This window comes from Mus pahari, chromosome 10, assembly GCF_900095145.1.
Source record: "Mus pahari chromosome 10, PAHARI_EIJ_v1.1, whole genome shotgun sequence".
Taxonomy (NCBI): Eukaryota; Metazoa; Chordata; class Mammalia; order Rodentia; family Muridae; genus Mus; species Mus pahari.
In genome coordinates, this window is record NC_034599.1 from 72,815,418 (window position 1) to 72,829,242 (window position 13,825).

Consider the following 13,825-nt stretch of genomic DNA (forward strand, 5'->3'; position numbering starts at 1 on the left):
ACACACACACACACATGGATGGCTCAGAACTGCCACCAGTTCTGGGGGACACAACGCCCTCTCTGGCCTTAGGCACTTGCAAGCATGTGGTGTTCATGCATACAAACAGGCCCAACATACATACATACATACATACATACATACATACATACATACATATACACATACATAAATATAGTATTCTCTGTTGTGAAAGTGATTGTAAATACTTATCTTAGTCTTACAGAGATCCATCTGCATCTATCAACCAAGTGCTGGGATTAAACGCTTGCAGTGCATACCACCAAGCCTAGCCACAGTACATGCATTTTACATTCATATTCTAGGCTCCCAGTTGGGCTGTTGGCCTCTGAGAAGTAGACACTGTCTTACACCATGTTTATCCTTAGGATTTAGTACATTTCAGTTTTAATCGTGAGGAGAGCCTCGATCAGTCCCGGGGGGGGGGGGGAGAATTGATACTATCGATTAATCCGTGGGGTGTGCCCCTGTAAGAATGGTTGGCTTGTTTTGAGGTGCTACTGATGCTCATCTGCTCTCACAAAAAAAGGCATGTCTCTACTCCTCCAGAAACGTTCCTGTAACCACACGGGACACTTCTTTCTGGAAATAGATCTGGGTAAGGTGACCACACAAAATTTAACTTGCTCAGTAACCTCTCTGAAACGGGAGCTTGAAAGCTGCTCTCAGACATGGCCTGTAGTTCATGCTTCAGACAGACCACGCCTCGGAGCTGAACCTCCACCCTCCTAGAAAAGCTCTAAGTCCGACTTCCCTTTTTTCTGAATGAATTTGCTGTGAAGCTGCTCATTGAGCGACATGCTTCACCTGTGACACGCTTCAAGCAAACGGGTAGGAAAGATGGCTGCGGTCAGCGCAGCCAGTGAACAACAGCCTGTGTAGTTCCTCACAGGAAAGCAGGAATCCAGTCCAAACAAAAGAAATAATCAAGCTTGCTGGGTCATCCTAGAAGACTGTAGCCAAAGCAGCAGAGGATCCATGCCAGCAGAATGCCTTGGCAAGAGTTCGTCCTTTGGGATGGAGGTTCCAGAAGGGTCGTCCTTGGTCTTTCTCTGCTGGCCGTGTTTCCTCTCTGTCCCAAGCTCCATTGTTCCAAGTTCTGATCATTTGGGTCCTTCTGGGCTTGGGTGTTCACTTTAACACTTCCTTCTGCACACGTTTTGTTTGGTTTATTGAGTTTGGGGATTTTTTTTTTTTTTTTTTTTTTTGGTTTTTTGGGGGTTTTTTGGTTGGTTGATTGGTTGGTTTTGTTGTTGTTGCTGTTACTAAAGGTTTTTCGAGACAGGGTTTCTCTGTGTGGCCTTGGCTGTCCTGGAACTCACTCTCTAGCCCAGGCTGGCCTCGAATTCTGAGATCCACCTGCTTCTGCCTCCCAAGTGCTGGGATTAAAGGCATATGCCATCACCACCTAGCAAAAAGGGTGTTCTTTTTAATGAAATTCAAAGGCAGGGAAGTATCTATGATTTATCAGTATTGATCTCATTGTCCTAAAGGGGAAAAGACTTTTTAAGGCAGTGGGTTCAAACTCTGATCATCCAGATAGGACTCCCAGAACTGAGTATCTTTGCGTCTTGTACTTGAATACAGCCACTGCTCACTAATAATAGGTCAGCAGTTTTGTTCACTGTTGACAGATGGTGTATATGGCAAGTCACACATATATGGGCTATATTCAAATGAGCTTTAAAAACTATGTATGCAGAATAAGTAATGAGAAACTCCGGCATCATCTTCTGAACCGTGGTCATGTTCCTCAGCGACTGCCTGACTTTCCCACCTTCGTTTCCCTTAGACCTTTCCTTTAGAATTTCATCAATAATGCGTCTTCATTCCTCCCTAGTAGTTAAATTAAAACTCACATTGTAGGAAGGACCATTTTGTCTTAGACACACAAGTCTGATGAAGGGCTAGAATCAGGCTGTGGTCCCCAGTCAGGGTGTGCACCCCGGTCAGGCTGTGCGCCTCAGTCAGGGTGTGCACCCCAGTCAGGGTGTGTCCCAGTCAGGGTTTGCCCCAGTCAGGCTGTGCACCCAGTCAGGCTGTGTGCCCCAGTCAGGCTATGAGCCTCAGTCCTTTGGGCAATTTCCTGTTGAACATGTCTGTAGGCTACTGCCTGGTGATCTCAGCCTTAACCAGCTGTATTCTCTAGAGCTAGAAGATTTAAAACCATGGCTTTCTTTATTGGTTCCCCTCTCAACACTTGCACAACCTGAATTCCAAGCTTGTGAGGGTATAAGCTTAAAATAGCCTGGACCTATTGCCACAAAAATAGTCCTGACCTATTGCTCTGGGCTGGGTACAGCCAGGAATACCAGCTTACCTTCAGATGGTAAGGCCTTCTAGCCTTCTAGTGAATTGATCAAAGTCATCTTTCTAGATAAAGTTAAGTGACCTCAGAAAAATAGTTTATTAAATTACCAATAAAATGTAACTCATGGCATCTTCTCACTTCTGAGATTAGACACTGTTCTCTATGCATGCTTAGGATTCCTTTTCCTTTTAGACAGATTTATTTTTCTAACTTTGTTTTGTCTCTCACCATCTTTCAGTCTTTAAAGAAGCTCAATCATGCCAATATAGTAAAGTTAAAAGAGGTTATCAGGGAAAACGACCATCTCTACTTTATCTTCGAGTACATGAAGGAAAACCTTTACCAGCTCATTAAAGAGAGGTATGATTTGGTCATAACCTTATTCCTTTTAACAAAGTGTCTTTAAGATTTATTTGTATTATTTTAAAGTGTGCATGTAGGGACTACATGTGTGTACAGGTGCTCACGAAGGTCAGAGGGGCCAGCTCTGCACCATTGCTGGAGTTAGAATGAGCCACCCCCATGTGGGTGCTGAGAACTGAATTCTCAAGGGTCCTCTGTCAAGAGCAGTATGTGTTCTTAACCTCTGAGCCATCTCTCCAGCCTCACAACATTTTTATGTATTGAAATTGCAAAGTAGACGTGCTTTTTGTTTTGTTTATTTCAGTTTTCCAGTTCTTTCTGTAGTCTTTTAACAGCCATGCCACTGGACTCTAATAATGAAATCTGCCATCTAGGTGAAGGACCCAGCCACATTCCTGTGCCTGGGAGCCCTCGGGTAACTCCCGAGAGGCAGCTTGCTTGCTTCCGTTCATTTTGTAGTTTCTGAGAAGAGATCTCATTGCTAGGCTGGCCTCAGACTTGCTGCGTAGTTGAGACAGGCCTGGAACCCAAGATCCTTCCATGTCAGTAGTTCATAACCTGTGTGTCTTGACCCCTCTTATAGGGTCACATGTCATTTCCTGCATGCCAGATATCTACATTATTATTCATACAGTAGTAAAATTACAGTTAGGAGGTAGCAATGAAATAAGTTTATGGTTGGGGGGTCACAACATGAGGAACTGTATTAAGGGTCACAACATGAGGAAGGTTGAAAACCAGCTCTCTCTGTGAACCTTGTAAGCCCTGAGATTACAGATAGGCTACCATGCCCAGGTTATTTTTAGATATAGTGTTAAAGGTTTCTTTATTATTATTATAATAAAAAGTTTCCTCTCCTCTTTGTAATAGAACTGAACATACTTGCTGTTTATTACTTAGCTTCACCATACCATCAAGTGATTATTTTTCTCTGGTATTTATTATCAAAGGATCTAGTAAAATGTGCTTAATTTCATACTATATAACCAGAATGACACAAACACAGCGGAGTCTCCTTAATACAGGAGCTTGGGTTTTTAACTTTGTTTTCTTCTGATCCATACAGAAATAAGTTGTTTCCAGAGTCTGCTATAAGGAATATAATGTACCAAATATTGCAAGGACTGGCATTCATTCACAAGCACGGTAGGTGTTTTACAATATTGTGCTTCTGAATAGCAGTGAAATGTCATCAGGTAGGTGACAGAGGAAGTACTAATGTGCTCTGTAATGCACTTCCAGAAGAGACCATAGAGTTGACAGGTTGACAGGGGCCTTCAGAATAAGGGACCTTTGATTCCTAGATTTTCCTCTGTGTGTGTGTGTGTTTTCTTTGGTTTTTGTGTCACACCTATTAGTCATAGATGGATCTAAGAATTATTTCCCACCACCTACTGATGTATCAACAAGAAACATCAGATTGGAATTCTGAGGTCCCCATGTGCTGTGTCTAACCCATGCTAGCATCTCTGAATCTGTTGCTCATTTTTCTACATCATTTGTATTCCAATTTGTTTCAAAGGGGGTCAAAGTGGTTAAACTATACAAATGGGAAAACAAAATAAATTAAAATTTGGCAAACTGATAAAGAGACAAAGGCAAACATGGTAGGGAGCAGCCGGGAGTAAGAGTCACTCCCCTCTGTCCCTCCCACCTTCCCTAAGGGACCTAGCAGGTATGCTGGCACAATACTTCAATCAGCACTGCAGAGGCAAAGGCAGGCAGATCTCCATGAGTTTGAGGCCAGCCTGGTCTACATAACAAGTTCAAGGCCAGCTAGGGATATATAGTAAGACCTTGTCTGAAGAAGAAAAAGGAAAAGGAGAAGAGGTGAGGGAGGAGGGAGGTCCAGGTCTTGTGTGTGCTGTCACATTCTCTGTGCATTGATATGGTGTACATCAGCCTGGTTGTATCTGCAAAATACTGTTTCCTTAGAGTCAGTCATCCCCCTCTGGCTCTTACAATCTTTCTGCCTCCTCTACTGCATAGATCCCTGAGCCTTGAAGGGAGGACTTTGATAAAGACATTGTATGCACAGTGTTCAGTTGTGGGTCTCTGTGTTACCTATTGCAAGAAGCATTTTTGATGAGGGGTGAGCTGTGCACTGACTTATGAATATGTAGCAATATCCTATTACAAGTTGTTTTGTTGCTAGAGTAGTAGGTTCTTCCCTAGGGCCACTAGTCCTTGTCTCTTGGCCTCACTGGTGGTGTCAAGTATGGATTCCACGTAATGAAGTGGGCCTTAAATCCAGTTTTTCTTTTTCTAAGTGGTTGGTTACTCTCATAACACGTGTGCCACTATGATACCAGTATATTTTGAAGGCAGGTCACCGTTGTAGGTTGCAGAGTTTGTAGGGATGAAGCTTCTAGTTGGGCACCAGCCAGCTTGATTTTTTTTTCCATATTTGATGGCATAAATAAATGGTGTCTTCAGCACCAGGGTCTTACACTCTGGCTGTGTGTGTTGGGGGTGGGGGGTAAACAGTAGCATTTCCAACTTGGAGGACATGTCGAACATGCCAGTAAATTTTATTTCAGTAGAAGAAATGGGAACAAATTTGGTTCTGAGCTTGTTGTACGGAGGAAAATATTAAACATGATCAAGTTTCCTTGAGGTAAAATAGACTAGTTAGCTGGGCATAGTAGTGCACAACTTTAATCCCAGCACGTGGAAGGCAGAGGCAGGTGGATATCTGTACATTCAGGGCCAGCCTGGTCTACAGAGTGAGTTCCAGGACAGCCAGGGTAGAGTGGTTACACACAGAGAGAAAAACCCTGTCTCAAAAAACAAAAACAAACAAAGACTATACTAGTTACCAAAAGAAGAACTACTATTATTTTTAAGTTAATTTGTTCATTTGACATTTCTTTATCTAGCGTGTGTCTGTGTCTATGTCTGTGTGTGTCACAGTTTGGGTACAGTAGTCATAGGACAACTTTCAAGGGTCTCGCAATGAGTCTTCTTCCTTCCATCCTTCCATGGGTTTTGAACTCAGGTCATCAGGTTTAGAAGCAAGATTTTCACCTGCTGAGCCATCTTACTGGGCATAAAACTATCTGGATACCATAGCCAGGAAGACACTTTCTCATGGGCCCCTTGGAGGGAGCAGTGTGTCACATGATCTTAGAGTAAACACAGCATCGGGCTGTGTAGGCTGGTTTTCTGTGGTATCCATTACTGGTTAGGCCAGTCACATCACCTGATCAGAAAAGGCAATTCTGCTGTGACTCACCTCAGGGATGGTGTGTGTAGTCTGCTGAGAGCTTTAGAATGTCCAAAGGGAAGCTTAGCTATGTGCCCTTCAGGAAACTCTCCCCTTGTGTTTTTCCCTTACCTGAGTTTGTAAAGGTTGGACAGCAGTGACCATGAGGCAGGCATCTTCATCAGCTCTCTGAGACTCAGGTTGGTAACTTTCCCATGACTATGTAGCCAAACCTGGACATCTGTAAGGGAAAGCCAGAGTCCTCGGAGAAGGTCATTCGAGGTCATTTTAGTATGCAGACAGTGGCTCATTTTGTACAGGCAGGAAGTCCATGAACTCAGATTCTGTATGTTGTCACTGTAAACATTTCACTAAAAAAAAAAAAAAAAAAAAAGTATTCATTTCTCATTGAGGAGTCTGGGTTGAAACCTTTGGCAGTTACCAGCTTTGTTGTAAATTGTCAGTGGGTAGAAAAATGTTGTGTTGTACAAGGTGACACAGTATATCCAGGGCCAGGACCAGCTCTTTACCTCTAAGTAACTCTTCTCAGTTACAGAGTAGATGAAGCACAGAAACAGGCTTGTCCTCCAGCACGGACTTTGTAATCAGTGAGTGATACACAGGGCTGAGCTGACTTGTCCATCCAGCTGGAGAACCACAGGAGTACAGGTGAACTCTGATCCCGCCGACTTCAGAGCACGGACCGGCTCCTTAGCCTTTACTCACAGGAGTTCACAGTGGGTGTCGTGTAATTGTCAAACACAGGATTTTAGGGACAACTAGGAGAGGGTACATGAGAGTTCAAAGGAGAAAAGAGGGGAACCAAAGGAGTTCTTTCTTTGCCAGCTTGTTGTCAAGTAGGAAACAGTCACGAGGTTTTAGTCATTTGTTCCCTAACCCCAGAAGCTGAGACTTCCTTCTCCTTCGCATGAGACTCAGATAGTTATTGCTAAAGAACTCGCAGCCTTTCTCCTGAGACTCTACCTAATGAAGCATTTATGAACTCATAGACACAGACTACCTACGCACTTCCATACATGTTCATCCACATGTAGCTATCTCTGTACATACACCTGCACACATGCTTATCACTTGTATAGGCCCTCTTGTCCTTCACACATAAACAGGGGCATGGGTGTGTATGCAGACACAAATATCTTCAGCTAACAGTTTAGCACCCCTCAGCAGCCCCTGGGAACTCGGCACTGCCATTCCCACACAAGCCTTAGACACTGGGAATGTGTGCAGTGTGGAGGAAGGTCCATGCCTGCACTTTCAAATCCCCCCCACCCTGGCCATCACCAGAGGTGGTCGTTGTTGACATTTTCCCAACAGCGATATGCGTGGTTCTGGTTGGAGCCAGTTCCATCTGTTACCCTTTTCATTCCTTGCCAACAGATAGGGAGAACAGGAAGTAGCCATGCCACTCAAAGAGAAGAGACCAGAGCTCTGAGAGGCTCACAGCTCTGCAGAGAGCGCACTGCAGTGATGCAGAGGAAGCTCAAGTCCTGTCCCCTTTGTTGCTGTCGCTATTGTTGTTGTTGTTGATGATGATGATGATGATGATGATGATGATGATAAGTAACCTTTTTCAAAGTGGAGTATAGGGAACAAAAAAAGAGAGGTGGCTTAGTGGGTAAGAGCACTTACCACCAAACCTGTCAAACTGAGTTCATTCTCAATTGCAAGAGTGAACCAGTTCCTGCCAGTTTTCCTCTGCCCTCCACACACATGCCTCTGTAACACTTGCACACACACACAACTAATAAGTCAATGTGATGTTTTGATTTTGTTTTTTTAACTTACAGGGTTGGTGTGGTCGTGACTTGACTTTGGTTAAGTACACATGTGCCTAATAGTCACCCTTTCCTGTGGTAGTAAAGCTATCTGATGTACTTCATGGCACTGTCTAGTGAGTTTCAGCCCTTCCCCCATAGCTCGTTCTCACAGTGAGAAGGTGCAGCTCGCCCTGGGAGTACTGCCCTCTGAGAGGGAAGAACAGCGCAGCGGGTGGTTGCTATGGTCATGTCTCCTGTCACTATTTTACCCACCCCCCCCACGGGAAATGAACACATGGCTGTGCTCAGTACTGACTGAACAATGTCAAAGCACATGTCCCTTACAGGAATATAATCCAAATCATATGTTTCCTGCTGACCTATCCTTACAGCAACTGTTGGGGGTACTCACCCCCATCAGATAATGGAAATTATTTTGGGCAGTGTTTTGCCCTAGAGGTGATGCTGTGTCTTTGAGCCTCACCACTGCCTTAAATGTGTGACCTTGAGGTGACCCTTTGTGTGCCTGTGCTGCAAGTATTTCTTGATACAAATACTGTAGCTCTAGATTCAGGGGAGGAAGAAAATTGGGGAGGAAGGAAGGGGAAAGAGACTGAGAATTATCTGAAATTACTTTTACAGCAGGAAGATGTGCCACATAAATTCATGTTTAAATAATCTTAGGTCATCTCTCCTTATTTAATCAGTCACCAACAACAGAATATGGACAGGGGAACGCCTTCCTTGAGGTTGTGTTTTCCTTTCTTCCTTGAAGCTATTTATGAAAATCTTCTATCAGAATGAAAAGGGAAGCCCTTGTGTTATTCAGCAGTCAGGCAATGCCCTGAACTCAAATTAGGACTCTGTTTTCTGTTCTGGAAGCCATTTGGAACTGGGAGGGTCTTGCTGTGACAGCACTCTGCTGTCACGTGGTCCCTAACTGGCATGGCTAGAAGGGTTTCCATTGTCAGGTCAGAAGCTGGAGGAAGAAGGGGGCTCGTTGTTATGGGCCTCACTGCACATGTCAGCAGAGCACAGTCCCAGGCAGCGCTCACCGCCAGCTCCCCGCAGATGACACTTTCACTAGCCTCACAAGCCTTGATTCTTATTTGCAAAAAAGGACACCATATATGCCAGTCCACGTTGGCAGTTTTTGGGAGGTCACCAGAGAGAGCTGTCAGGTAGTTGTCCTCAAAATGACCAGCTCCCGAAAGGCACTAGTGTGCCGGCACTGGCATCTGAAAGCTTTATAGATATAATGTGTTTTATCCCACAGAGCAAACCTGTGAAGTAGATGCCCGTCTCTATTTTACTAATAAAGGAACTCAGGCACTAAAGGGTTAAATGACCACAGCATCCTTGCTGGTCTACACATTCACATCCTAAGCTGAGTTGTCTTTTTAAATAGTCATGTTTCACTAAAACAGATGAAGTATGAAAAAAGAAGCTAATTAGAGGAATAAGTGAGGAACCTGAATCTTCATTCCCCCTTTGATGAACATGGTTGCTCTCTGTGGGACTAGAATCAAGATCAAAAGAATACAGCCTGACTGTTGGGGGAGGGGTGCTCGGTGCTTAGCAGAGAGTGGCTCACAATGGACTCACAATCGATGCTTGCATGAGTACCAGTCACTGTGGTGGGATGGACTGAGTTGGAGAAGATGAGAGTTGTTGATGTGGGTGTTATAGATGGTGCCAGAGGGAGTTGCGGGGAGGGGTGATTCAAAGACAGATGAGTCACTATAAGAGAAGTGCCATATAAGTTTCTAAATAATAGTTACCCCAATTCGAGAAGGGAGGGGACACTTACTAGGAGAATCAGTGTTGATATGGATTTGAGAGTCAAAGCACAAATCAAGGTGTAGGTGTCTGAGCCAAGAGGGAGAGTTGTGCTTGGCACTCTGAGGCTCTGACAGGTTTTTTTGGTGGGATTGTGAGTGACTTGTTGCCCCCTGCCCATAACTCAGTTTCCCCATCTGTTGGTAAGAAAACAGTGCCTGCCGTTTCTTCTTTTCTCTGGAGAGTCCTGGAAACCGTCCTAGGTACATTGACAAAAGACAGCTCTAATACTTGCATAATTTTTTATTTCTTTCCAAGTTGGGTACATATAGTCAGGCCTTCTGGGAACTGGCAGATATTCACAAGAGCAAAGGTCCCAAACACAGTGACTCAGTTATACCAAGATTTAGAACAGGCGTCACTCATCTGGTGGGTAGATAATATATTTTTATTGGGTTCATAATAACCATCTGGATTTGTCTATATCAGATTTTTTTCTTTTATTGGAAAGGCCATTCTTGACTAATATTGAGTCACTCTTGAGTTTCTTATGCTGACAGCCTCAAGTTTGTTCTTATAATTATTTATATTTGGTTAACTACAAACCTGGTTAGGATTCTTGAAGAAATCTGTCTATGGGAAGCCATTAGGTCTCTGTCAGGACAGTGGCAGAATAAAGATGAAGCACTGAAAGATAATGTGTTTTCATAGTGTACACGTACACATGCATGGACTCGTATCTACAAATATACATATGCTGTAAAGTAGCCAACTTGCTGTGACTATCTGTTGTCTAACCCGTGCCGTGCCTGACTGATCTCAGTTCCTTGTGCTGTGCAAAGCAGGTGGCCCTGTGTTGTGAAGGAAGTACTTCTTCCTCTTATGCGTGTCCCCCTTGAATGTCTGTGATCATTTCTGTGCCTTCATCCTCATGTAGGCATGAGGTTCTAGGCTCCGATGTATCCACTTGGTCCAGCTAAGCCACCCACTGGGTCTGCAGTTCCATCATTATGCTATACAACTCTGCGTTTAGAATCTGACCAGCTGCTAAGCCCAGTTGTCTCCAGGATGAACACGGAGGAGTGCCCTTCTCTTAAAACATTGCTACTTCCCATCATGCATCGCCATGTAGTGCCTTTTCACATTGCAGTCACTTTCACAGACAAAAGTAGCCTTGGCTCTTGCTTTCTGTAGTGGTACAGGAGAGCCTGTTGTCGTGTGCATACCTGGCAGTGAACCTCATTGTCACCCGCTGTGATATGCATATCCAACGTGAACGTTCATTGTCACCACCCTGCTTCTGAGCCTGTGTACCTGTCAAGCAGTTCTCAGTTTCTGTCTTTAGGACATCCTCTCTTCCATCCTTCCCACAGCTCTGGCCTACTCTCTTCATCCGTGTAGAGTCATCAGTTGAAGGTCCTTCCTTCTACCTACACACCCATGTAGTTCCCTCATTCAATTAGCAATCACATACTATGAGACTACCTGGCTCTTTTTTGCATGTAAGACATTCAGAAATGTAAAAGGCCTTAACTGTTAAAGTGTTTCCATCTGCATAGTGAAAACACTGACCATATCTGTACATGATAGAGCTCTCCACACGATCAGGAGAAGGGCCTGCCCTTCCTGTAAAGGCAAAGACCAAGAACCATGGCCGTGTGGGTTGATCAGGATCCACAGAGCCCAACCCGCTCTTGGCATAGCTTCTGGATAATTTCTTGGCAAAGCGGAAGAGTGAGGAATGGCACCGTGTGTGATGGTTCCCTAGACAAAAGGCAACTCACTAAGCCTTGGAGAATGGTCAAGATTGGGATTGATACAGATGAAAAGGAACAGGGTACATTCTCGATGGGGATCCATACAGTGAATTTAACAGGAGTAAAGAACTTCACCTGAGTGGAACAGATGGGTGCTGGGTGTTGGGAGATATGTTTGGCAGTGTAGTTGATTGAACCTAGGGCAGCATGCATGCTAGTCAGGTTCTTTACCAGAGTTCTCTCCTCTGTTGGAAAATACATTTAACTCTTTAAGTAGAATGAAAGAGGTCAGATTTATTAAACAATTTAAAGAGGGTATGGAAAGGTGTGTGTGTGTGTGTGTGTGTGTGTGTGTGTGTGTGTGTGTGTGTGTGTGTGTAACATTGTTTAAATTACTAGAATGTGTGAGAATCCAGAGATGCTGGTGGAAAGGGACAGTGGAGCCTCGGGCAATAAGAGCTGCTGGGAGGGCCGAGTGAAAGGGAAGAAGGCAAAGGCCAAGAGGAAGCATTCTGAGGGACTGTCCCATCACTATCAAAAGAACAGATTCAGGCTGGAGAAATGGCTCAGTGGTTAAGAGCATTTGACTGTTCTTCCAGATATCCAGAGTTCAATTCCCAGCAACCACATGGTGGTTCACAACCATCTGTAATCTGATGCCCTCTTCTGGTGTGCATGAAGACAGAGCACTTATATACATAAAATAAATCCTTTTTTAAAAAAACCAACCAACCAACAGATTCAACAGAACTACTGAGTACTTGGCGATATTGTTTGAGGAGGACAGATTATTTGTGAGGTAGTTTTGGACAAGCTGATGCAGAGACGAAAGTGACATCCAGTCAGGATCCAATTAAGGATGTAGCTTTAAGGATGGCTCAGGATATAATATTAGAGATGATGAACATAACTAACACTGTGGGCAGCATCACCTAAGTTGTCTTTCCCATCCGAGTGCCAGTGAGATTCAGAAGCACCCGAGCGATGTCTGTGTGGGTGGTACCTTGGGGAGGAGGTGGCTTGAGTTTTGCAGAGCCATGTCTATTGCCCGTAACTGGATTTCTGCATGTACCTTGAAGACTCTCCCATTAAAGACCTCCTGGCCACATCTTGGCAGCACCACTGTAGCTGAGACTTTGTGTTCAGTGAGCCCTCTGATCCTCTCAGTGTGAGTTTCACAACGCTTACCAGAGTCACAAGGCTGAGTAGGCAAGACCTATTCATCTTTTTTATGTCTCTTAATTATTTTCCGTAGTATAAACTTAATACAGTAAAAATTGTTGTCTTTTGACATGGTATTAGTCTCAAACCACTTCTGTTGACTTTAGCAGGGTCGGGATGACCCCCCACCCCAGGTTTGCAGTTATCTCAGCCCACCAGTGTGAGGGTTTGAAGGTGCTTCCATGTGTGTAAGAGTGTGCAGGTTAGCCGGGCGTGGTGGTGCACGCCTTTAATCCCAGCACTTGGGAGGCAGAGGCAGGTGGATTTCTGAGTTCGAGGCCAGCCTGGTCTACAGAATGAGTTCTAGGACAGCCAGGGCTACACAGAGAAACCCTGTCTGGAAAAACCGAAAAACAAAAAACAAAAAACAAACAAACAAAAAAAAAAGTGTGCAGGTCAGCTTTGGAAGGATTTTGCGTAAGGAAGCGACTGAAGCCCTGAGAGAGGTACGGAGGGGTGATGGGTAACCACGGATGCTGTCAAGAGAGTATTAGAGCTGCAGAGAACAGTGCAGAGGGAGTGTGTGACTGGACCTCTTCACTCTCCCTGCAGGTTTCTTCCACCGGGACTTAAAACCTGAGAACCTCCTCTGCATGGGACCAGAGCTTGTGAAAATCGCAGACTTTGGATTGGCTCGAGAAATCCGATCAAGACCTCCATACACTGACTATGTGTCTACTAGATGGTAAATGCTTTTCCTCTCTGAATTATCTAATAATGCTTTTTTTCAAAAGATACAGTTATAATGTATCTTATGTGTAATGACATCAAGTGTAATGACACACCCTCTAATCCCAGCACCCAGGAGGCAGGAAGATTCTTATGAGTTCATTGCCAGCCTGGTCTACACAGTGAGTTCCAGCCTGGCCAGGGCTATATAGAAAAAAGAGTCAAAACAACAGAAACAATAAAACATGATGAGGACAGTATTAATTAATTTCTCACTAAAAGGAAAAAGTGGTTCAAACCCTGCAGATACTTTGTTATTAAGTGAAGTATAAGCTTGTTAAAAACAATTTTAGAAGAAAAACCATTGTGCTCTCTATAGTCTAAGTAATTTTTTAAGATTTTAGACTTACTATTTCATGTGTGTGTGTGTGTGTGTGTGTGTGTGTGCGCGCGCGCTCTATGCACGGTGGGCGGGCACTCCACTGACTGAGCCACAGTTTCTGCCCTATCTAATGATCTTTTTTTTTTTAAAGATTTATTTATTTTATTTGAGTACACTGTAGCTGTCTTCAGACACACACCAGAAGAGGGCATCTGATCCCATTACAGATGGTTGTGAGCCACCTTGTGGTTGCTGGGAATTAAACTCAGGACCTCTAGAAGAGCAGCCAGGGCTCTTAACTGCTGAGCCATCTTTCCAGTCCCATAGGTGAATTTTTGC

The 13,825-nt window shown here is 44.2% G+C and overlaps 1 protein-coding gene across 2 annotated transcripts in view; it reads left to right on the forward strand.

The window, feature by feature from the left end:
* The window catches only part of Ick (intestinal cell kinase), a 64,299-nt gene that overhangs the window by 29,922 nt on the left and 20,552 nt on the right, over positions 1-13,825 (forward strand). For both annotated transcript variants that reach the window (XM_021207446.2, XM_029543387.1), the window contains exons 4-6: positions 2,571-2,692; positions 3,762-3,841; positions 12,988-13,120. In XM_021207446.2, coding sequence (XP_021063105.1) covers positions 2,571-2,692; positions 3,762-3,841; positions 12,988-13,120 — 335 coding nt within the window. The remainder of the gene's footprint in view (positions 1-2,570; positions 2,693-3,761; positions 3,842-12,987; positions 13,121-13,825) is intronic.